This window comes from Epinephelus lanceolatus, chromosome 20, assembly GCF_041903045.1.
Source record: "Epinephelus lanceolatus isolate andai-2023 chromosome 20, ASM4190304v1, whole genome shotgun sequence".
NCBI lineage: Eukaryota > Metazoa > Chordata > Actinopteri > Perciformes > Serranidae > Epinephelus > Epinephelus lanceolatus.
In genome coordinates this window covers 6,370,048-6,394,283 of record NC_135753.1, presented here as the reverse complement: position 1 = coordinate 6,394,283, position 24,236 = coordinate 6,370,048, and the positions used below count along the sequence as shown (strand labels likewise).

The 24,236-nt window shown below is 38.8% G+C and overlaps 1 protein-coding gene across 1 annotated transcript in view; it reads left to right on the top strand.

Moving 5' to 3' along the window:
- The window catches only part of LOC117265098 (sodium channel protein type 5 subunit alpha-like), a 370,250-nt gene extending 347,809 nt beyond the window's left edge, over window positions 1-22,441 (top strand). Inside the window, exons 28-32 of the mRNA XM_033639488.2 lie at window positions 3,939-3,992; window positions 5,212-5,349; window positions 5,513-5,617; window positions 6,614-6,884; window positions 10,832-22,441. Of these exons, the coding sequence (XP_033495379.1) occupies window positions 3,939-3,992; window positions 5,212-5,349; window positions 5,513-5,617; window positions 6,614-6,884; window positions 10,832-12,129 (1,866 nt within the window). The 3' untranslated portion in view covers window positions 12,130-22,441. The remainder of the gene's footprint in view (window positions 1-3,938; window positions 3,993-5,211; window positions 5,350-5,512; window positions 5,618-6,613; window positions 6,885-10,831) is intronic.
- Window positions 22,442-24,236: the final 1,795 nt, after the last annotated feature.

Genomic DNA, 24,236 nt, shown 5'->3' with positions numbered 1-24,236 from the left:
CCATTTCTTGCTTCATCTCTCTTTCACCCTCCCTCCCCATCTCTCCATCATCTGTTATTAAACACAACATGAACAAAGCCAATTATACAGCCCCTGCCTCCTCCTCTTTCCATTTCTCCATCACTTGCCATCTTTCCATACAAGCCTTCATTTCCCTCCTTCCTCTGTTTCTCTCTCTCGCTCTTTCTTTTCCTTCTCGCTCTCTGTCGCCCACCACGGGAGTCCTGAGAGCCTCCAATCAATCAGCGTCTGAGAGGCTTTTATTTTTAGAGCGACTCCAGCCAAGTGGGAGGGAAGTGGAGAGATGGAGGGAGGAAGAAAAAGTACAAGTGAAGTAAGAAAATTAAAGCTCAAACAGCAAACAGTAAGAAAGAAACAGCAGAGATGGAGGGATGGAGAGAGATAATGAGGAGGGAGGGATTCAAGGGGCGGTCAGATGTGGGATGAATGGAGGAAAAGTGAGACATTGGAGATGGAGAAAAGATGGGTGAGATGAGAGGAGAGGAAATAGATGGAAATAGAACAGAGGAAAGACGAGGGATTGACGGACACAAAAATTGAAAAGATAAAGAAAACATAAATAAAGCAAAGGAGAAGTCTTACAGGTTTGTTAGAGAGCAGAGAATACAGGGTAAAGAAGTTTGCTGCTACTTCAGCCACCAGGAAACTTGAGACTTGTCAGAGTGCGGTTGCCATGGCAACGAGTGGCTTGGCTCCTCTCTGCGTGTTTGGCTGGTCGGCATGGCAACGGTTGGTGGGGGCAACCCTTCCATTAGCATCTGGAAATAGCTCCAGGCTGCAAAACTGATGCAGGGAAAGATTTTACTGAACTCAGGATGTGTGAACGTCTGAACAATCAGTTCACTGACAACTGTAGACATTTCATATGGTGAGCATGAAGTTTCCACATTTACAGCAACAACATATCAGCATCCGTCTTCATGAAGTTTAGCAAACATGCGACCAAGAAGGTCCAAAGTCCTGATTAAACACAGCTGTGGGTCCAGATTAATCTCTCAGTTCCTCTCTCAATAAATTGCTTGATTTGATTTGATTTACTGAACAGTAACCATGTAGCAAACTTTTGGCATACAAACTCGTAAAAACATAAATACATTTCCAAAAAGGAGTAGAAATAAGTATACACTTACATGGTCCTACCACTTCTCCATAACTCAAACATTTTTAAAAGAACAAAAACCCCAACAATGTCCTAAAACAAAGGTAGCAGGTATTTAAAGGCGCCGTATGTAAGAATGTGGCCAAAACGGTTACTGCACTCAAATTCAAAATACTGCCGCGAGTCGTGTCCGCCCCCCCTCCCCTACAGATTCAAGGTTGCTGGACAGCGGCATGCTGGAGACTGAATTGCTTGCCCATGGGCGGCTGCTGTAGCAGGGTCGCGTCACCGCGTCCTTGATCTTCAGTTTTCCAGCAGACCATTCGAGCAAGTCCAGCTTCTCTGCTGCTAACGCTGCTGCCGGGATACAGGAGGAGCCTGCTGCTAATGTTATGTACCAGGACACTGCTAATGCTGCTTGCTGTGCTGCTAAGGTTTGTTTCTCAAAAAAAATCAGTCGGGTCGATGACCCACCTGCACATGGGCTACAATGTATGATCGAGAATGAATAACAGTTGAAAGTATTCGAAATGTCCATCCCCGTCTAGCTATGATGCTAGTTAGCCAACTTTGGCTAAAGCTTACCTGTCGAGGAGAAGAGTAGCCACTTTGACATCGGATTTCAAATTCTTCTCTGCTTTCAACTGTCTCCACCGCTCAAAAGCATCTCCTATATAGACCCTTGCTTTTCCTCGAGTTTTGTCTTGGCATTTTTGGGAATCATAACAAGGTCGTTTGGGTTTAGTCTCGCCGTCAGCCATTGTAGCTGTTACAAGAATGACTGATAATTTGACTCAGGTCATGTCTAGGCAACTTCATTCTCTAACACAGAGTGTGCAGAGAGGAAACATGGCTGGCTGGCGGTGGGGTTGTGCGTGGGGCTTACCTCTAAACAGCAACAGTGGCGAGCTTGGACAAGGCTCCCCACGAGCAGCCAGCTCAGGCGATGTCATGGCAGACAGATATTGTTCAAATTTTTATAAAAGGGTTCAGTGACAAGTCAAACAGCATCAGAAAAAAATGGGGGGTTTTTTGTTTGTTTTTTTCTAACATGAAACTGCTTTATTCAGTGTTTTTACCAGTTTAAATCACCTGGTCTGTTTATTTCAGAGAGGAAGAGACATTTGTTGATAATTCAGCTCCCAGTAAAAACCTCCTGAACAATGAACACTGATGGAATTCTAACCAGGAGAAGTTTCAGCTGCTTGTAATCTTCAATCCTTAATGCTAGATGCCACTAAATCCTTCACACTGCCCTTTTAAAAGAAGATAATGTTATTTATCCATTTATGTGGCCTTTTTACTTTGAAGACAATTTATTATTTTTCTAACTAATTAATGGACTAATTGCTTCCACTTCCTATTAAATGTTTTGCAAACTATTTAATAGCCAGAGAATTAGAAGTACCTCAAATTTGGATGTAAGTACAGTACTTGAGTAAATGTACTGTGTAACCCCTCTGTCATAGATTCTTCAGATCCATTAAAAATCGCTGGCTGAGCTTGTCATTTCTCACAGCGTGCCCCCCTCTCGCTCACATCCGACACACCATAATAATAACAGGTGGTAACCCGTGGCGACAAGCTGATTTCAGGTCTGAGTGACAGATGGCAGGCGCCCACTCAGAGAAAAGTATGCTGTTACTTTACATCTGCATCTTTTCTCTCCTTACTTCCACCTGCTCCCCCCTCCCTACCCACCTCTCAACCCTCTTACCCCCAGCTGAGGAAGGAAGTCCATAAAAGGACTTGTTGATCTTTCATTGAGAAAAACACAGCGGCGGTGTTTCCATGGCACTCTGACACTCTCTGTCTGTCTGCTAATTTTCTGCTAAAACGGGAATGTTGCTTTGAGATCCTTTTTGTTCAGTTATGCACTCAAGTGGAAGAAATGTGCAGGACGTTGTCTTGGTGATGTGAGAGCAGAGACACTCAGAACACTCTTGACACACATACAGGCAGGAAAACAGAAGCTCCAAGTTTGTCTCTTGCATTGATAAAAGTGTTGAAAGTAAAGCAAAATAAGAGAAAAAAGGGGTCAAGGGCTGACATATACTGTTACTAAAGACTGCAGTACATACACTATGTGGATACTCCTATTCTCATGCTATACTCGTGCAGTTTCAATGGTAACACAAAAAAAATTTCATCTGTGCATAAAAAGTGGAAAACTTTTGCACACCGGTTTTCAGAAAGGTGCGTCAGAGGAGGACAACAGCAACCAGGCTTGTAGAAAGACTCCTGCACGCTTTCTTCTCACTTGAAACATTTATTTTGCCAACGTTTCGGTCACAAACCTTTGTCAAGGCATCAAAAACATTTGATGCCTTTTTGATGCCTTGACAAAGGTCTGTGACCGAAACATTGGCAAAATAAATGTTTCAAGTGAGAAGAAAGCATGCGGGAGTCTTTCTACAAGTCTGGTATCTGTGCATAAAAAAAATTAAAGGAAGGAAAAAGGAAAAAATGCCTATATACAGTCAAATGTACTTATGTCAGTATGTATTCAAGTCAAATTTTGATGCTGACATATATAACGTTACTGATAATAAACACACACACACACACACACACACATAAAAAAAATATATTTTGTTTTATATATTATAAATACAAAAAATCAGAGCAATTATGGAAGGGGAAAAATATATTTGAAAGAATACTCACACTCACACAAAGATAATTATCAACATTATAATGATACATCAACTTAAATATATCTTTAGGTAAAAAAGTAATAACATATTCATTATATTCCACACCAATCACAACTGGCTGCTATTTAATCTTTTTGTTTGTTTGTTTGTTTGTTTCCAAGGCAACCTTCAAAGGCTGGATGGAGATTATGTATGCAGCGGTGGATTCACGAGCTGTAAGTTAAAGTGTAAAGTTCCTCCCGGTCAGTTGTATAAAACTGTGTATTCAGGCCATTGTAGGTAAAAAAAAATTAATTAATTAAAAAAAAGGGGGGCAAAGACGATAAAGATACGGACATACTTTGAGAAAAAACTCAGAATAGATTGGATTTGGGGCTGTAATGGCATTTTTGCATCATTAGATAGGAATGCTCTAGCATGAAATGGAAAGAGAGCGAGGGGATGACATGCAGCAAAGGGCCAGAGTTTGAATCAAACCCACAGCCGCTGCAGCAAGGACATGGCCTTTGTACATGGGGCGACCGCTCTTCCAGGTGAGCTCATGGGCACCCCAGATCTGAAAAGGTTTTGGAGATGTGTTTTTTCAGACAATATCCAAGTTTTTTCTCCTAAATTTACCATCTTGGAAGTTTTTCTCAGAATATTATCCCCCTTCCCAGGCTCTGAACCTGGATCTTTTCTTTTTGTTTGTTTGTTTTGCTTTTTGTTGTTGTTTGTTTCTTTGTTTTTGTTTTTTAACTACAATGGCCCAAATATGCTGGTAGTTTTGACCTACAGATGAGATTAAAAATCAGTTAATAGGTAAAAATAAAAAGGTGAAGAGACATTAGTTCAGACAAGATGATGAGTTTCCAGTTGCAACAAAAAGGTCAAAATAGACCTCAAATAGATTAGATTAGGTGAGGTCAATTAAGATTAAATTCAATAATTACACATGGAAATAAAAATGTTTTACTTGATTACAAAAATAAAATAAAAGAGATGTCTTAAAAACACTTAAATTGGATAAAATGTAAAAAGTAAACCAAGTTCTTTGAGATTAGACAAGCAGTAGAGGGCATAAAAGGTGCAAAAAAGTCAAAGGGCATTTACACTGGAAGATAGAAATGAGGTGAGAATATGTTAAATCAGGTGTGAAGAGAAATATGAATTCCCTTTTCAAATGTGATTAGTGATGGAGAAATAACATCAGGTGACACTGAATAAATCAAGTGATGGGGTGAGTTTAAAACTGAAGTAAAATAAAGAGGAAACGATGATAGATGAAGGTTTCGAATGAAACGGGAGGTAATAAACTAAAAGAGAAATCAGGTAAAATGAAGATAATGTGAGAGGAGATGAGACAATATGAGAGGCTGAAGAAGAAATAATAACGATAAGGTAGAACAGGATGTGTATTCCTCTTTTTTGAAATGATGTGTGTGTTCTTGTCAGGTTGAGGAGCAGCCTATCAAGGAGATCAATCTGTACATGTACCTGTACTTCGTCATCTTCATCATCTTTGGCTCCTTCTTCACCCTCAATCTCTTCATTGGTGTCATCATCGATAACTTCAACCAGCAAAAACGGAAGATAAGTACCATAGCAAAAACAAATAAATACAAATAAATGCAAAAGAAAATAGTAACACATTATATTTAATTATTTATTTGTTTGTTTGTTTATTATTTGAGTTTGAAATGTTGTGAGGAAACATGTTGCTGTGAAAATAACAAAGTTGTTGTTGTTTGTTTACTTAGGAGGACAGGACATCTTCATGACAGAGGAGCAGAAGAAATACTACAATGCCATGAAGAAACTGGGCTCCAAGAAACCTCAGAAACCGATCCCCAGACCTCTGGTACCAACACAACACACCTCGGCATTTAAACACTGATACATCCAATCATGGCCAAAATCTATGAACTAAAATGTAATATATATACATATTCAAATTTCAATTTAAAGTCTCTTCAGTTTTGATTATACCAGCCTTGTTATCAAAAATGTCAAGTCAAATCAAGATGACTTATGAACAGAGCACATTTTAATTGACCAAAAAGCTTTTACAGAGAAATTTAAAAGTACAATGAAATTATTAAAATTAATAATGAATAATTAAACAAACAGTTAAATGTAAATATGAAAGACATATTGCACACAAAACACATTAAACAGGTTATTAACAGCCGTAAAGTCGTGGTGATATTAGTGTTGACTCAGTAGGATAATGTGTAATGTACGTTTCTGTAGCATTCATTTGGTCATTTTGTTCAGCTACATTTATTTATATTCATTTATTTCCGTATATATATTTCCACGTTTATTCTTTTTATTTATCTAAATATTTTGGTATTTATTTATTTAGTTTGGAATGTATTTATTAATCCCTATATTTATTTATTTCTATATTTATTTATTTATTTATTTATTTTTGTTTTGTTTTTGGTATTTATTCCTGTATTTCTTTTCTATGTTTACTTTGGTACTTATTTATTTATTTATTTATTTATTTTTCTATTTATATGTAAGTCTTTTTTTGTCCTCCCTAGGTAACAGCAACATTGTTCCAAAAGAAAGTATATGAAAGCATTCATAACACAAAATTCAATTCAGTTCAATTTTATTTATAAAGCCCAATATCACAAATCACAATTTGCCTCACAGGGCTTTACAGCATACGACATCCCTCTGTCCTTATGACCCTCACAGCGGATAAGGAAAAACAAAAAAAACAAAACAAAACAAAAAAAACTTTAATGAGGGAAAAAATGGTAAAAAACAAAACAAAAAAACATGCATGAGATAAATGTTGATTAATACTAGAACCAAATGGATGATCTCTCTCTCTCTCCAGAACTCTCTGCAGGGCTTCTTCTTCGACTTGGTGGGGAAGCAGGCATTCGACATCATCATTATGGTGCTGATCCTCTTTAACATGATCACCATGATGGTGGAGACGGACGAGCAGTCACCTCAAATGGAGTACATCCTGAACAACATCAACCTGGCCTTCATCATCGTCTTCACCATAGAGTGCCTCATCAAGATCATGGCGCTGCGCTGCTACTTCTTCACTGTCGGCTGGAACATCTTTGACTTTGTGGTGGTCATTCTCTCCATCGTCGGTGAGTTCAAACACGTCCCAGTGGGTCACAGTGAAAATTTCATTATCCAGCTGGCAATTTGAATGTTTCACAAAGGATTCACACAACCGTTTCAAGTTTATAAAGATTTAGGTAAAATTAAAGATGGAGTAAAAATAAATTACTAAAAGTGATTAAATGAACTTTTTTTTAAACTTGAGAATATTTTCAAACAACATGCACCTCCTGCAGTGCTTTGCTGGTTTCCAGGAAACAAATATGAACTATGAAATGATTTGCTATGTGTACCACAGCACATGTTTTATGGTACAGTGAAGGTGTGTTGAAACTTATATCTCAAAGACAGGAGCACTAAGAGTGATTCTGACTGTTGGGGGAAAAAATCAGAGTGTTAGCCTATGTTTCAAATGAGACCATGCATGTACATGTACTAAAAAATAGATCAAGAACAGCTTTCAGTTTACTGTAAGTATGCCTTGGATAGGCATTTCGTGTGAATTCAGGTGAATTTTACAGGATGCTTAACAAGCAGACATTGTGAAAGTGTCACTTTGAGATCTGGGTCATTGTGAGGAATATTTTTTCACTATTTTCGCCATTTTTAAAACCAAACAATCATTGAAGTAAAGGATCTGAATACTTCCCCCACCACTGTGTGTGTGTGTGTGTGTGTGTGTGTGTGTGTGTGTGTGTCTGATGTAATGTCTGCCTGACAATTATCTGCCAACAAAGTGACCATCCTGGCCTTGATGTTTACCCTGCACCAAGGTCCTGTATGGTCATATACACTATCTCACACACACACACACACACACACACACGTGACAGAAGAGTCTACAGAGGCAGCACAAACCAACCTAAGCAGGTAATTTAGCTATCAGTGTTGTGACAAGATTGTGTATGTGTGTGTAATTAAGTGTGTGTGTGCACATGTGTGGACGTGTGTTGTGTGCACGCTCCGGGCGAGGCTGCCTGGGGGAGGTGAAGGTAACAGCAGCAATCAGAGCTGCCAGAGGGCGGTCCCTGGAGAGAAATCAAACATGATTGACCTGTTACATCAGCTGTGTGTGTGTGTGTGTGTGTGTGTGTGTGTGTGTGTATGTGTGTGAGGGTGTGTGTGAGGGTGAAGTCAGGATGGGGGGATTGTGGAGCTGATGTACGACGTGATGGTGATTCCCTCTCGACTCCCCCCTGTTCATCCCTTCCATCACCCATAACTCAGCAGCAGGAGACGGATGAAAGATAGAGGTGTGTGGGGGTCTGGTCTGGTGATGACAGGCCAGCTTCTCTCTGAGTTTATCATCCCTGGATAACAAGGAAAAGACGGATGAATTACAGTGTTTGACTTGCTGTTACAGGGGAAAGACAGCTCAGCCCTCCAGAACCAATTACTCAAGTTGTAATCACAGCAGACCTGCCACATAAAGACTGAGGTATCCAAACAGAGAGCTTTTAGATGATGTAACTCACAGGAATGTCCTCAAAAAGGAGGAAATCTTGGTCAACTGATAGTCTTCCACTTATTGATTTTAGATGATATAATCCAGCAGATGTTCCTCCTGTGTTGGTGTCTCTGCAGATGACACCAGTCCTGCAGGACGACTTGTTCTCAGCAAAAGATCACAGCATGTTAATAATTATTATTGTGATGTCAGAAACTTATAAGTATCCAGTGTAGTAGCTGATTTCCCATTGAAACACAACAACAATTGCAAATTCATTGATAGGATTGGACCAAGAATCTATCGAGAGCTTTGATTCTCTACCTGAACCTTATTGGTGTGGAAGCAAATAAGAGACCAAAAGTATTTGAATTTTAACAGCCACGGAATTCTTCATATTGAAATTAAAAACCACTGCATTCATAGCATTGAAAATCTTTACTTTAAAAACCATGATTCTGAATTTATTTGTTCAGGATTAACTTCTTTGAAATCAAAAAATTGTATTTCAAAAGCTGAATTTGAATATATATATATATATATATATATATATATATAGTTCTAGTGTTCACAAATTAAGATAATATTAATTCATGTTTCAGAACGGAAAAAAAAAATAGATTAAAAAAAACTGAAGTTGAAATTTTTTAAATAGAACATATGTCAAATTCTATTGCTGATTTTTTTTTTTTTTTCAGCTTGAATTTTTTCTTAATTATTTAATCTTGATTTAACCAATCAAATTAAATTAACCTGATTTTTTTTATTCTATAACTTACATTTTTGGATCTAACATCTAACATTGAAAATAAATATACTGGTATTCAAATTGTGTTATGTAATTTCTTGGAGTATCTTTAAGTGTTTCATATCCCTAAAATCTGTACAAACTGAGATAAAAGGTTATGAAGGTCAATAAACCATAATAATTAATAAAATTGTTGAAACTGTCATTTTTAAAAAAAAATACAAAAATCTTATTTTTTTCATCAGATTTTACAAAATAAAAACACAAAACATATTAATCATAAAGGTTTTGTAAATCGTAAATGTCTTTTAAACATGCTCATTTTTAGAGTGCAAAGGGCTTGAAAAAGATCCATCATTCATTTTTTTGGCACCATGGTGAATTTTTGCAACACGTGCTCAGTAACGCATTACAGTCATTACAAGCATCCAATGACAGAAGCCTCAGCTTTCTGCTGCAAAAAGAATGAATGCTCAGCTATTATGGTTTTCATTGTGCCACCGCGCCAGCAATAGCAGTAGCCAGAGGCAATATGTTTTCAGGTTGTCTGTCCTATTCAAGTGAATGCGATATCTCACGAACCCTTTAAGGGAATTTCTTCAAATTTATAACAGACACCCCCTTGGACGATGAACTGATTAGATTTTGGTGTTGCAGGTCAAAGGTCAAGATCACTGTGACCTTGCGTGTGTCATTCCTGTGAACACCATTTCTCAAGAACACCAGGAGGGAATTTTTTCAAATTTGGTACGGATGTTTACTTGGATTGAATAATGAACTGATTCGATTTTGGTGGTTGAAAGTCAACGTCACTGTGACCTTGTGTATGTCTTATTTTTGTGAACACATTACCTGCAGTACACCTGAAAGACATTTCTTCAGACTTGACTCAAACGTCCACTTGGACTGAAGAATAAACTGAATAGATTTTGGCGGTCAGTGGTTAAAGGTCAAGGTCACTGTGACTTTTTAGCCATAGCTCAAGAATTCTTATGCTAATTATAACAATATTTCATATAGATGTCTAACAGGCTACAACGATGAACTGATGATATTTTATATTCAAAAGGTCAGAGGTCAATTTCACTGTGACATCATAATGTTCTACAAAAACATTTCTGCCCATCAACATCATATCTCAGGAACAGAAGGGAAGACATTTGGTCAGGTACTGAATTGGTGACTCTAATCTTGAAACTGTGCTGACTGTATAGATCTTCTGTGTGTGAAGCATCCATGTTTTCACAGACATGGATGTAAACTAAGAGAAACTGTAGGGGCACGCATACGTGAGGCGGTAATTCTAGTTTCAGATCTATTTAAACAGGATCGTGCAAAAAACAATCTCCAGTGGCCGTCTGCAAGATGTCTATTTTGAAAGGGTTAAGTATTCACTGGCTGTTTAAATTCAAAAATTCTTTTATTTGCTCTCTCTAGATTGGGCCTGGCCCAATCTGCCAGGTTCAGGCTGTGACGGGCTATAAATACTCAACATTCCCCCATGCTTCAATCGGGTTGGGTTACTGCTAATTTCCATATTTCTATAGGAATTAACAAATGCTTAAATTTTATTTTCATTGCACTTGGAGCTCTGGTGCTTCATCTCCTCAGACAGAGTGCCCAGAGCCTCTGCCGCTGGTGTTCTGAAAATGGTAAACTGTGCTGCAATACTCAGAGTGACTGTTTACAAAAGCACCCAGTGTCACAAATGTCTGTTACTGACTGGTTGATTTGTTTACAAGTATACATTATTTACATTTTTTTCTTATGTTTTCCAGGTATTGTGCTTGCTGACATCATTGAGAAGTACTTTGTTTCGCCAACGCTGTTCCGAGTGATTCGACTGGCTCGTATCGGAAGGATTCTGCGTCTCATCAGAGGAGCTAAGGGCATCCGGACGTTACTGTTTGCCCTCATGATGTCCCTTCCTGCTCTGTTCAACATCGGGCTCCTCCTCTTCCTGGTCATGTTCATCTACGCAATCTTTGGCATGGCCAATTTCGCTTACGTGAAACGGCAGGCAGGCATTGACGACATGTTCAACTTTGAGACATTTGGGAACAGCATGATCTGCTTGTTCCAGATCACCACATCTGCCGGCTGGGACAGTCTGCTTAGCCCCATCCTCAACAACTCCCCTGAGGAGTGCAACCCCAACATCCCCCACACTGGCACCACCGTCAGAGGAAACTGTGGGAACCCGTCGGTGGGCATCACCTTCTTTGTCACCTACATCATCATCTCCTTCCTCATCGTGGTGAACATGTACATCGCCATCATCCTGGAGAACTTCAGCGTGGCCACGGAGGAGAGCACCGAGCCGCTGAGTGAGGACGACTTTGAAATGTTCTATGAAGTTTGGGAGAAGTTCGACCCTGAGGCCACACAGTTCATCGAGTATGCCAAGCTGTCCGACTTTGCCGACTCGCTGTCAGAGCCGTTGCGCATCAGCAAGCCTAATAAGATCAAGCTGATCTCTATGGACCTGCCCATGGTCAGTGGGGACAAGATCCACTGCCTGGACATTCTCTTTGCCTTCACAAAGCGTGTCCTGGGCGAGTCAGGCGAGATGGATGCCCTCAAGCAGCAGATGGAAGAGAAGTTCATGATGGCCAACCCGTCCAAGATCTCCTATGAGCCAATCACAACGACTCTGAGACGTAAACAGGAAGAAGTCTCCGCCACAGTGATCCAGAGATGCTACCGCAGACACCTGGTGAGGCGGCAGATGAAGGCCGCCTCCTACCTGTACCGCCAGATCACCACACCTCGGCACGCAGGAGATGAAGGTGAAGAGGGAATTTTTGGGGAGGATGCACCTGAGAAAGAAGGGCTTATTGCCGCCATGATGAGGGAGAACTATGGCTCGAGTCTGTTAGGGATGGAGCGCTCTGAGACAATTTCCTCCACCTCATCCCCACCGTCGTACGACAGCGTGACGCGAGCCACATCAGAGACCTTTCACCCGCTTGCCGTCAAGACAGAAACAATAGCTGCTGACACCGCGGGCAGCGAACCCAGTGAACAATCATCGTCGTTGGTTGACACTGACAGACAGCAGGAAGCTGTACCATAGCAGGAACCAAAAAAGCAAAAAATCTAACAAATGAGGATGTCCTCGATTTGGGTTTGTTCTTTTGTTTACTGAATGTACCATAGCTGAGGAACGCTGAGGAGGCGGCGGAGAGAAGCTATGAGCAAGGAACTGCAGGAGGAGTCAAGTGAAGGAGCAAACAAAGTGGAATATTTACTACCTTTAATGTTATTTCCTGTTCCCCGTGGAGATTCCTGGACTCAACTTGTTTTCAGAGTTTCTTAAAGGGAAGCAGAAAAACTGCAAAGACAGAGAGGGAAACCCCGTCTGTCAAGTCAACTCTGCCTTTGCTGGAGTAAAAGACAGAAGATCCCTGTGACCTCATGGGTCTCTCATGTCGACCGGAGCCGAGGGTTCGGAACACTGACTGACTTTTGACCTCGGCTACAGGGGGTCAGAGGGGTCAAAACAACTATATCAGATGTATCCATCATTTATTGGCCTGGGGGGTTTACGCCCTCCCACAGTTGATCAATATTCTCAGAGTACGCCTGGCTATAAGAGTGACGGTGTTCCTAGTGGTGTTTCTCGACAGTTGACGGCTTTCCGACTGACTGAGACTCGAGAGAGGAGGGAAAATAATGACAACGTGATTTAAAACATGTTTTCGTAGTAAAAGTATAACTTTGTTGATGTTACCAGTCTTTTAATAGCGGTACGATTATTACTATTTTTTATATTTTTTAGAGTAAGTTGAAGAAAAAAAATAAGCAGTCTCTCTCTTTCGACTTTGGAGTGGCACTAGCTATGAGAAAGTGGCTGAACTACCATGTTGTAATAGATGAAAGAAGAGGGTGCGGTCAGGAAAAAAAAAAACCCTGAAAAGCAACTTCATCTGTTTTTGTTGGCAGTTTTTGCACCTTTAAGTTTACATGTGCTGTCACTTTACTGCACCTGGGCAAAGACACATTGAAAAAGGGGACAGGGATGTTTCTATTTTTTCTCTGAAAACCTTTGAGATAACACCAAAAAAAAAAAAATCTAATACAAGTGCACAAAGAGATTTTCTACATAGTCCCAGACTCTTCCAACATGTGTTTTGCCCTGGTGGTGAACATCCTCATCTCTGTCAGTTTTTACGCTGGTGGGTGATTTGTCTAAAAGTCCTTCTGGAACTTCACGGACAAAATGGAACAGAAGATTTATATTCCTGCTGCATTGCTGCACTGCATGAGGAAGAAATCAAAGGTTACTGGCAAGAATAAAGTGCTTCAATATGATGTCAAAAGTTTAGTTAAATCGAATTAAACTTAAGTTTATTGATATTGTCTTCACTCAGAATTCCAAACAATTTAATTAAACTTTGCTCAAAAGATGTACAAGTCTATTTATGGAACAAGATTCATATCATAACTACAGAAGCCCCAAGAGGCAAGACAGAAAAAAATACGGTGATCCATTTCTATGTCTGATCTAAATTGTTTCTCTCCTGTGTTTATGACTTAAAAAGATACTTTACACGTAAAACACTGTTTGTCTATCATTTAGTTACATTGAATTCCTGAAGAGAAAATTGTGGATTAATTGACATAAACAGGGAACACGTTTAACAACAGCAAAATTATATCAAACCATAAATTTACAAATTCTCACACAACTCGTACAATATAATCCAAGTCTAATTTATCCAGTTGTATGCTCAGTACTTAACAAAAACGTGCATTTTAATAATACGTAAAAAATAATAATAATAATAAAAAAAAAAAACTTACTAAATTATCCTGGCAGAACTTTTTTGTTTTCCCACCTGTTTCACAGATTTTTGTTTGTTTATTTTCAATGGCATTTAGATAATTCTGGCAAAAACTCTTTTTGGATTTGGTTAGAATAACGTGTTGTCAAAGTTAGATTCTTACTATCTTTACTCAAAGTTTGAGATAAATTAATTAAGCTTAAATAAATACACATCCCTGTGATCGGCTGGTGACGTGTCCAGGGTGAACCTCGCCTCTCGCCCATTGTCAGCTGGGATAGGCTTCAGCCCCCCTGCGACCACCAACAGGATAAGCAGTTATGTAAAATGGATGAATGAATGAAATACAAATCTAATTATGGAGAAAATAAAGTTTATATCATAACTACGGAAGCCCCAAGAGGCAAGTGACAAAAAAAAATCTGGTGATATAAATTGTTTTTTTCTTTGACCTCAGTGGAATTTTTTTTTGCCAGGATAAGTTTTCCAAGTTACCTTTGTTTTTCATCTGCAAGGAGATATAAAAACTCACCTGTAAAAAAACATGAATGCTTTTAGTCTTTTTTAGAACATGGGGTAGTGCAGCAGAGTATTACAATGACAAACATGTAGGAACATGATTCTGAAATAAAAATTACCTGGCAAAACCTTTTTTCACCAATTTTACAGATGGAAAAGAGGTAACTTTGAAAAAATCTTGTGGCAAAACTTTTTTTCTCACCTGTTTCACAGATGATTTTTTTCAAAGATGATTTTTTTCTTTTTGAAGGATAATCTGGGCAAAAACTTTTTTTGATTGGGCAAGAATGAGTCTTTCTGATAATGTTGTCAAAAGTATCAAGTGAATTTACTCTGTCTTTACTCTCAAAATTCGAAAGAATTTAGTTTAGCTTTGCCAAAAAATAATAATAATCACAAATGTATTTTTGAAACAGCGTTCACATCATAACAGAAGGCCTGAGATGCAAGTGAGAAAAGAAATGGTGATTGATTTTCTCTGTCTGATATAAATCATTTTTTCTCCTGTGTTCAAGACAGGTGGAAAAAAAGATTTTGCCATGATAATTTTTCTAGATTACTTTTTCATCTGCATCTGAAAATTAAACCTCACCTTGAAAAAAACACAAACACTTTTAGTCTGATTTAGAACATGGTGCACTTCAGACTTGTGGGTGAAATGAGTATCACAACAACAAACTTTTTTCTACCTGTTTTCACATATGGGAAGAAAGTAACTTAGAAAAATGATTCAGCCAAAACCATTTAAAACCATACACAGATTTAAAAAAAAAAAAACAAAAAAAAAACTAAGATTATTCTGAATTTCCACCTGTTCTTCAGTCATAAAAACAGGGGAGAAAACAATTTAGATCATACCTAGAAAATGGGAACACAATTTTTTTTTTTCTTTTTTCATTTTCCACCCAGGGCTTCTGTACATAACATCTCAGGTTAATTTAGAAACTCATTAAAAGTGTGCAACAAACCATCAGTCGTTGCATTTTACCAACTGATCAAAAAAATTAATTCATGCAGAATTCACTTTCACTAATTTGTTTTTAAAGCCATCTATAAAGTTGTTTTTCTATCAGGGGATTTAATGTCGCTGCACAAACTATTCAATGCCAACTTTTTTGACAAATCACCCGCTGTCATTATAAATCCGTCTGGTCTGAGTTTGGCTCAAGATCTTAAACCAAAGTCTCGAGTCTAAATGGGCTTAAGATCTTTGAGGCATCAACCAGCCCTGACCGGAGTGTGACAATCAACTCAGCACATTAGCATCAGGATTTCAGCCTGTTTAGTTTCATGGAAAGCTCATGCTGCGTTTGATTTGTACTCAGTGTCCTGGAAAAACCTCATCTTTAAAAAATACAAAACTGTTTCACTGCAGCAGATTATCAGACAGCAGGTTGGTCCACTGCTGTAAACATTCAGCTTATCAGTCAGATTGTTTCTCTGCAGTTTCAAAATGATGCAAAAAACAAGTGGGATGTTGCAGATCGGGAATCAAGATGAATTTTTGTTAAGGACTGAACAGTTTGCTAAATGACTCATTTGTTCTCTTTCAAAATGGAGCAACTTTCCCATAATTCTACAGTCTAAAATTTGCTTTGACTGAATACTTTTTCAGGAAAATATCTGTAAATTAACCTATACTCACGACGACAAAGGCCTCAGACACATGCCGCTTCTTTTACCACCTAGAAAACATTGATGCCTGTTGGTCCAACTTTCCAGGTCATGGAGAAAGGTTGTGCCTGATATTGCTAAGTGACCACAGCCAGCTAACTGGTTAAGTACTACTTACTAGAAATCCTGACTTCTTCCAGGAGTCATTTTTTTTAGTGTGAAATAAAATATTGTAAGTGTAAAGCTCTGGGTAGCTCTGCAATAAAATGGCCAACTTCTGCTTTATATTTACCATGGACTGATATTTACCAAAGAGAGGAAATATAGAAAGTTCAATTGTGTTAATCTCAGGTGCTTGGAAACTAGTTTAGAGTAAAAATTAACTAAGAAATCTTTTTGAACAACTCTTTTCAGTGCCCAATGTGCATCGGGTCAGCCTGTTAGCCTCTTTGAGGGTTCATGAATCCTTACCGTGTTGTAAGTGTAGTGTGGCAACAGCACTGAATGAACAAGCGAGGACTGATTAAAACTTGAGTTGAGTCCTCTGCCGGCCAAGTCCAATAGTGTATTTGTATTTTTTGGATAGTCATTCTTTTGACTTTAGTGTTTAAGAGCTGTAAGTTGGAATGTGGAGACAACATGGATGCTACATACATAGAAGATGTGTTGCATTTTATTCTCAGTGTTTAAATCAGGGATGTGTAAAGAGAACTGGATACAGCGCTGCAGAAAGGCCCCAATCCATTCCTGTAAAAGTTGCTCAGTGGCACGTGGAGCCAAAAAAGCTCTATTTCCACGTTATGAAATTACCCAGGTGATCAGCACTGTTTCTGCATCATTGGGCCCATAGAATAAGTGCAATAGACACTTCTGCCAGCGAACTGGCTATTTCCATTAGCGCTCCACTAACTTGAAAGAGAATAAAATGATTTCCTGGTACAGCTCTTCTAGATTTTCAAAATGTTATCTTACCGGATGGATCGAATCCTGATAGTGAAACAAGTCATTATGCAGAGGTAAACATTTTAAAAAAAAAATTAACCACTGATTTACAGACATCTCTTTTCCAATGTATGTCAATGGAAAACAGTCTTGTGGGGCCCAGTGGTATCATGTGATGGACTCTGGAGTTGTGAGTTTACTGTTTGGCCACTATAAAATTTGTCTTCAAAGTCCAGCGCTGTTCTTGGGGGCCTGGTTAAAACAACCCATTTATAACAAAGAGCAAAGGAAACAGATCAGGTGAGCCATGAAATGTGATCAGAAACTAATGAGCTTCAGAGTTAATCAATGCATTAAAATAAATGTTAATCCTTATAATTGTAAATTTATACATGACTGGTAATGCATTGAGGACAAGTCTTTTTGGGTGCAGCACTATCTGTCGAACTTATATGTACTAATACAGTGTCATGGAGGAAATGACACCATATTTTTTAAAAAATATCAAAATTCAAAAGGTTCGATACATTTACATGTATCAAACTCAAAGGAATGAACTTTTGAATACTCCTATGGTGCGTTTACATTGAATAGTTTTGAGGGTGCAAAAAATCATGGCATGTGTCTGTCTCCAAACACGGTTTGTCTGTGCAAAATAAAATATAGAATCTACCAGGGAGTTATTAAAAAATAATTGCAGCTGTGTAGGTTTTTCCAGAACACTGACATGATGATGCTAAAAGCTTTTCTGCTTCCTTTTTCCACTAAATTATATGAAGAGTTTCATGTCAAATGTGGGGAATTCAATTCTGACTCTTATTTGGACATCATTTTCTAGTCTACTTTCTTGATAAGAAATTAAATGGAGTGTTTAATGATTCGACACATTTAATTTTCTGGTGCAGATAAATCCAAAGTACAAAATTATTTTGGCCTTTTATCTTACAAAGTACTGTGTAACAAATTTAAGATTTTGCAGAAAGTATCTTATTACCCAGTTTGAAAGGAGACTCTTCAAATCACAACACCATGTTATTTATTTATTTATTTATTGACTTTGTTTTCTGGTTGATTGTTTTATCTTATCTAAGACCGTTTTTTTAAAAAATTATTATTATTATTTATTATTTTTTGCACGCTTTAGCTGCGCCCAGGAGGAGAAGCGGAGGCCGAGCGAGACGGCTCTTTATCCATTTTGCACAGAGAAACAAACAAAAAAAAACAAACCGCGTCTAGCAATAACGGTTTGCCGATACCTTTTAAGTGAGTTCTTAGGAAACACTTGACTTCACAGAAGCGTTTTCTCACTGTATGAATCTGTGGAGTCACGTTTGAAATGCACAACAACACTTGGAGCGTTTGGTGACCTCTGATCTGGTTTTCCTGGTGCAGCACTGACGGTGTTATCAGTACGGACACACAGGTGAATACAGCGGCATGAGGCTGCTGTGAAGCAGTGTTATCGCTCGTTTTTATTAAGATGAAGTGTCAAAGTGTGTGTACAGCGTTTGTTCAGTCTGCTTTGATCTCAATATTTCGAACAACCTCTCTCTCTGTCTCTGTTGTCGTGGTCACCCGAGGGATCTTTACTAAACGCTTTACTAGACTAATTTAAAAAAGTAAAAAGAGAAAAAAAAAACAATTTTACTGGCACCGTCTGGACTCTATTTCTACTAGATTCTATTGAGAATAGATAACCATATAAACTAGGTAAATACTTAAGACACTGCTGAACTCTGCTGCGAGGCGTATTTCAGGTTGCAGTTGTGCTGAAGGGCTGTTTTCAGTAGCAATAGACCCAGAGTGTGCCTGCTACATATGAACCCCAACACTCCAAGCCATGCTTTCCCATTGGTTGACTGATAATGTGCTTGATTGATGGACTGGTTGATTCTTTGATTTCTTGACTGGCAGACTGAGTGATTCTTTGATTGGTTTAATGTTTGATTGGTTGGTTGATTGACTGATGAAATGATTCTTATGATTTTTGATATTGAACAAGGTTCGCGGTCTCCCACCGCCACCCGCCCGTCACTGCTGTGGCTCTTCCTCTTACGTTGTGGAACAAACAGCACAGAGAGCTGATTGGCTGATACAAGTCTCTATTTTTAACTTTGTGGTTCAGATTCACTGAAGTCTGCAGGAAAAAAAAGTGCATTTTGTCCTGTCAACACTTTTACTGATGCCTCTTTAACAATAGTGCCCCGTGCTTTTTTGGCTGAGGGTTTTGGGTTTTCTTTGTGGTTTGTTTGTCTTTTTTTTTTTTTTTTTTTTTTTTGCAGTTCTGTACGTAGCCACTAGGGGTGGGAATCTCTGAGCACCTCACGGTTCAATTTAGAGGATTATGATGCGTTTATAAAATGATAATCGATGCAAAATGGTTGCATATTTTTTATTTCTACACGATTTATTTTTCCTCACTGTGTGACTTCTTGCTGCTTCTAACACATAGCATATTTGTAATATAATAGTAATAATAACATAATTAAAATAAAAACATAAGTTTACTTGCATACAGTGTGGCTCTTCTCCGGGTCTCTTTTTCTTTTAACCTAATCACCAGAAACAATATTGGCATTGTACGGTTCTACAAACTGCTAATGCATTATTTCTTCATGTCATTATGTAGTGGATATGTTGAAACTTTACTTTTCTTTACATTTCAGCAATACTGTGGCTAACATTAAGTTTAGACAGAAAAACTACGTGGTTATGGTTAGAAAAAAGGTGAGGTTTTGGCTTAGAGTACTCACTTTTTTGTGGCAGTAGCAACCGCTCTTCATGCCACAATACTTGCTGGAAAAGCCTACGTCTCCGTACAAAACGACCACTTATCATGGCACCATCCTGGCAGGAAACACAGTGATGTTTTGGTAAAAAACAACCACCATTTATGGCACAATCCCTGCTGGAAACACAGTAATGTCTCGGTTAAAAAATAACCGCTTTGCTGGGGCACCATTCCTAGTGGAAATACAGTGACAGGTCACTAAAAAAACAACCAGTTTTGTTGTTAGTTGATCTTGAACAGTGGTTTGTAGCTTTGCAGGTGCCTCAACCAAGTGTCATACCTTCCTCCTCCACGCCCTCCACCTCCTTCTGACAAAGTCAGCTCATATATTACATCACTTTAAAATCACTGATATGATGAGTATGAAACGTGCAAATGTCACGTATTAGTGGTTTGTAGAATCGTACAATGCCAACATTTTCTTCAGGCAACTGGGCTGGATTTCCTCTTGGAAAACTCAAGAAGTAGCCTAACTTAGAACTTAAACATGACACACGTGTTTAAGTCTGTTAAATTTAACTATCCAAATGGTACAAAATTGTTACAGGTGATCATAATGTCATAATGAGAATTGGGTTTTGAATTTACAAATATTGACTTTTCTGTATTGAGACATAATGTTTCAAGAGAGATACATGTAAGAATTGATTTTTTTTTCACCCCTAGTGGCAACTGGTGAAAAGTGGCAGCAAGACTGTCAGACTACACTGTATCCAGCTTTCCTTATACATCCATGTCTCACAATATCACTATGAGAGCATCTGCAGAGCAATGTAATGCACAAAATTGCCCTCTCAGTGTAATTTTAGTGAATCTGGACCTCAGACTCTGGTTTGCACTGAGCACAAAAACACAGTCAAACATTTACTGTCAGTATCAGGACAGTAAACTGGTATCAAGCTCAGAGTTTGTCCACCTGAAGACCAACGTCAGCTCTCTATACCTGAAATTCACTCTGACTGCTCACCACTGGCTGTGCAAGGTGGAAAAGACAGATTGATAACAAACCTTTGAAATAACCCCCGACTTGTCTGGGCAAGAAAAGGAAAGATCTGTATGTACAAAAACTGGAGCAAAAATAAACCTGTTTTGGAGGAAAACCACCGTGTTTGCTCTGAGCTTTGGGTCAGTCCATGTGGTGCTACCAGGGGGTTTGGAAGAGTCCATATTGAGATTGGAAAGGGGGGGCTGTTGAAACACAAACTCGGACTAAGAGTCTCTGCTCCTTCCTGCCTTCTTTTACCCGTTTCAAAACCAAAAGCTGCTTCGTCACCTTCAAAACAAAACAACAAACATCTACGGAATCAACACGGAGGAAATGCACAGAAAACAAGTTTCATTGTTCATTATTATTACTATTGTTACTATTAACTGTGTGATAAATGCAATACAACAGTTATGTAAACAGGCAGTGAGTGATGCTGTATCTTATTTACAGTACGAGGATAATAACGATGATGTTTTTACTTTTCTCGTCGTCATGGATTTGTTTTTTCTTTCCAGGCATCCTCTCACTGCTTTAACCACCGTCGCCCCGTTTACACCGCAACTGGTTTCACAACGGTTGTCAAACTGGTTTCGCCAGGTCTCCAGCTCCATATCAGTCCCCCAGAAACCTCATATCTCAAGAAAGTTGCCTTTTTCAGGAGTGGAGGGGAGATTATGTTGAATGTTTCCCCTCCTCACACCTCATGAATGGTCTTTTCTTCCAGCCAAAGTTGGAAATATTTCTCCCATTGTTAATGTCGATTTTATGACAAAAATCATGTTGGAAAATATAAATCACCAAGTTGGAGATAAGAGGTTTCTTGATCCAAGCAGTTTCATTGTGTTTTCTGCTGGAAAAAGTCGAGCAGACGTCACAGTTGCAGGGTGAAAACTTTGTAACTCCAAAGATTTAACTTAGTATCCTGAAAAGCACTATATAAATCCAATGTATTATTATTATAAGGAAAGGGGGGGGGGGGGGGGGGGGTGGCAGGGAATTGAGTTTCCAAAAGTCTTAAACTTAACTTTTACAACAGAATAGTAAACCCCCAAAGTCCGAATTTCAGTGTTTTCTCATCATCACTGAGTACTTCTTTTTGTTTCAATATTTTTAAAGGTGTATTATGCAGGATTTTCCTAAAAAACAAAAGTAATCCCTCTCAATCATCTCTTGTGACCCGCTGTCAGTGTGCACTTATCTGCAGAGACTCTGCCTTTTGCCTGGATTTCTGGGCACATAAAAGATAGCGACCGGGTACAAGACCCGAAGCAGCTTGCAGCTGAGAGGAAGCTTTGAAAATCACGGACAAAGCTCCAAAAAAACCCTGAAATATAGCAAGAACACACCAAGCACAGAAAGCTGTGGTTGACTTTTGCGCTCATTGGCAATACTGTTCACAAACAGTGGGCAACATTTCCTACATAGTATACCTATATATAGCCTAAATCATCTAAAAGTGAGTTACAAGGTTTTCCTCTGACCTCAGTGGTACTCTCGCTTTGCAACCCTTGGCCAAAGCCGGTGAAACCTCGGTGTAAAGGAGGCGAAAGCCGTGCCTCAGTGACCCCACCTTGGTGTTTTAGAGACAATAATAATAATTACAATGATCATGATATGAATATATATAAAAATATATATACTTTTTAGTACTTTGAGTTGAAATACTTTTTAGTATTTTGCAAATACATGTCTCTGTATATAAAACAAAAGCCTCCTGTAATAAACGAGAAAAAAATTTAATACTGAATCTGTTGTGATGGTTTTATTTTGATGGTTTCTGTGTGGTTGTAAGTCTCTACTTGTTCACAGACGCATGTCGAAGTATCCCTGGGCAAGATGCTGAACCCCAAAGTGATGGCTGTGTTAGATGTTTAAATGTTTAGCAGGTGGAACTTTGCATGGTATAACTACCACACCACCATGAATGTGTGTGTGATTGTGAATGGGTGAATGTGGCATGTAGTGTAAAAGTGCCTTGAGTGGTCAGTTCACTAGAAAGGCGCCATACATTTACCATTTAGTTTAAAGGAATACCGTGCCCTCTAAATTACCATGTGTTTATCAGTTACTCACCTCATGTTACAATTTTGTTCTTCTCACATGCCTCCAAGGTGAACAGAGAATCCAAAAACAGAAAATTCTTGATGAATTTAAGTACATGGGGTCCATGTTTAACAAAAGCAAAAATATATCAAAACATCTGTTTGCAAATTCTCACACAACTTGTGCAAGTCTCATTTATCGAGTTGTATGCTCAGTACTTCCCAAACAGAGAACCACCATGTAATACCATGTAAAAGGGGCCTCTAGCTAAATGTTTTTCACTGACAAACAGATCAGAATCACTCATTTTCTCAGATGGACAAACAGGTTTATGGCATCCAATATGTCTCAAAGCATGCTGGGTAAGATTCTGCCCTGTGGCAGATTGCTTTTGCACACTACCTCGACTCTGCAAGCTCATCTGCATCCGTCTCTCTGTGGCTTCCTCCTTCCATCTCACGCTCGATGCAAGTTCACCTCATCACGTCATGCTCACTAACACTGATCCCCGCCTGTGTCATGAAGCCGAACTTATGATGTAATGCTCCCTGATTGTGTGTGTGTGTGTGTGTGTGTGTGTGTGTGTGTGTGTGTGTGTCGGAGCAGATTGAGGATGACAATTGAAGCTGCTGCTGAAAACTTGTGGGTTGTTTTACTCTTCATGTCCCCTCAGCTTTATTTCCCTCCTGCTGAATTTCAGGGTAAGTTGATATTCTGTGTCTTCTTCTTCTGTTCCGTAAAAACACATCAATGAGTCACACTGTGTCACTGGGTGACATGTTCCTTTATAACCATGAACACACACACTAATTTATTTTGACTCAATCTCACAGACACCATCACACAACTCTGGGAAAAAAAAACTCTGGGAACTCTGGGAAAAATACTCTGGGAAAATACGGTCACAGGCAATGGAAGAGGACCCTTAGGTTAAAAAAAAAAAGTTTTCAAGCTACACTTACCAGTGATTACCATGACATTCACACAGAGGCACACATCTGAACTTTGGGGAGATACAACTTATACTATTCTTTCTCAGACCTTGAGCTCAAACCATTGTGTTGCCCTACCCAAAATATATAATTTATTAATTAAATTGATATCGTAAACACACAGGTGACTCGTCGACTAATGGCCCTAAATGATGACTTGTAGTCGACTAGGAAAATTCTTAGTTGGAGGCAACCCTACTGGACACCAGAATCAATTCGTATTTGTGGTACATATATTTTATTTATGTACAGTCATCTGACAAGCGAATCATAATTAATCTACAAAAAAGTGTTTTCTACTTAAGTGTTCATGTTTAACCTGTTTAACATTAGTTAGGTCCAGAGATTTATCTGGCTAGGTTGTGCATGCTAATGTTTAATATGATTAAAGTGAGCATTACATAAATTACTGAACAGCTCTCTGACAACGTTAGCTAGCCAAACATGTCAGCAATGTTACAATATGCAACTAAGGGCTGGAACACTAACAAAACGGTTGTAACCCAC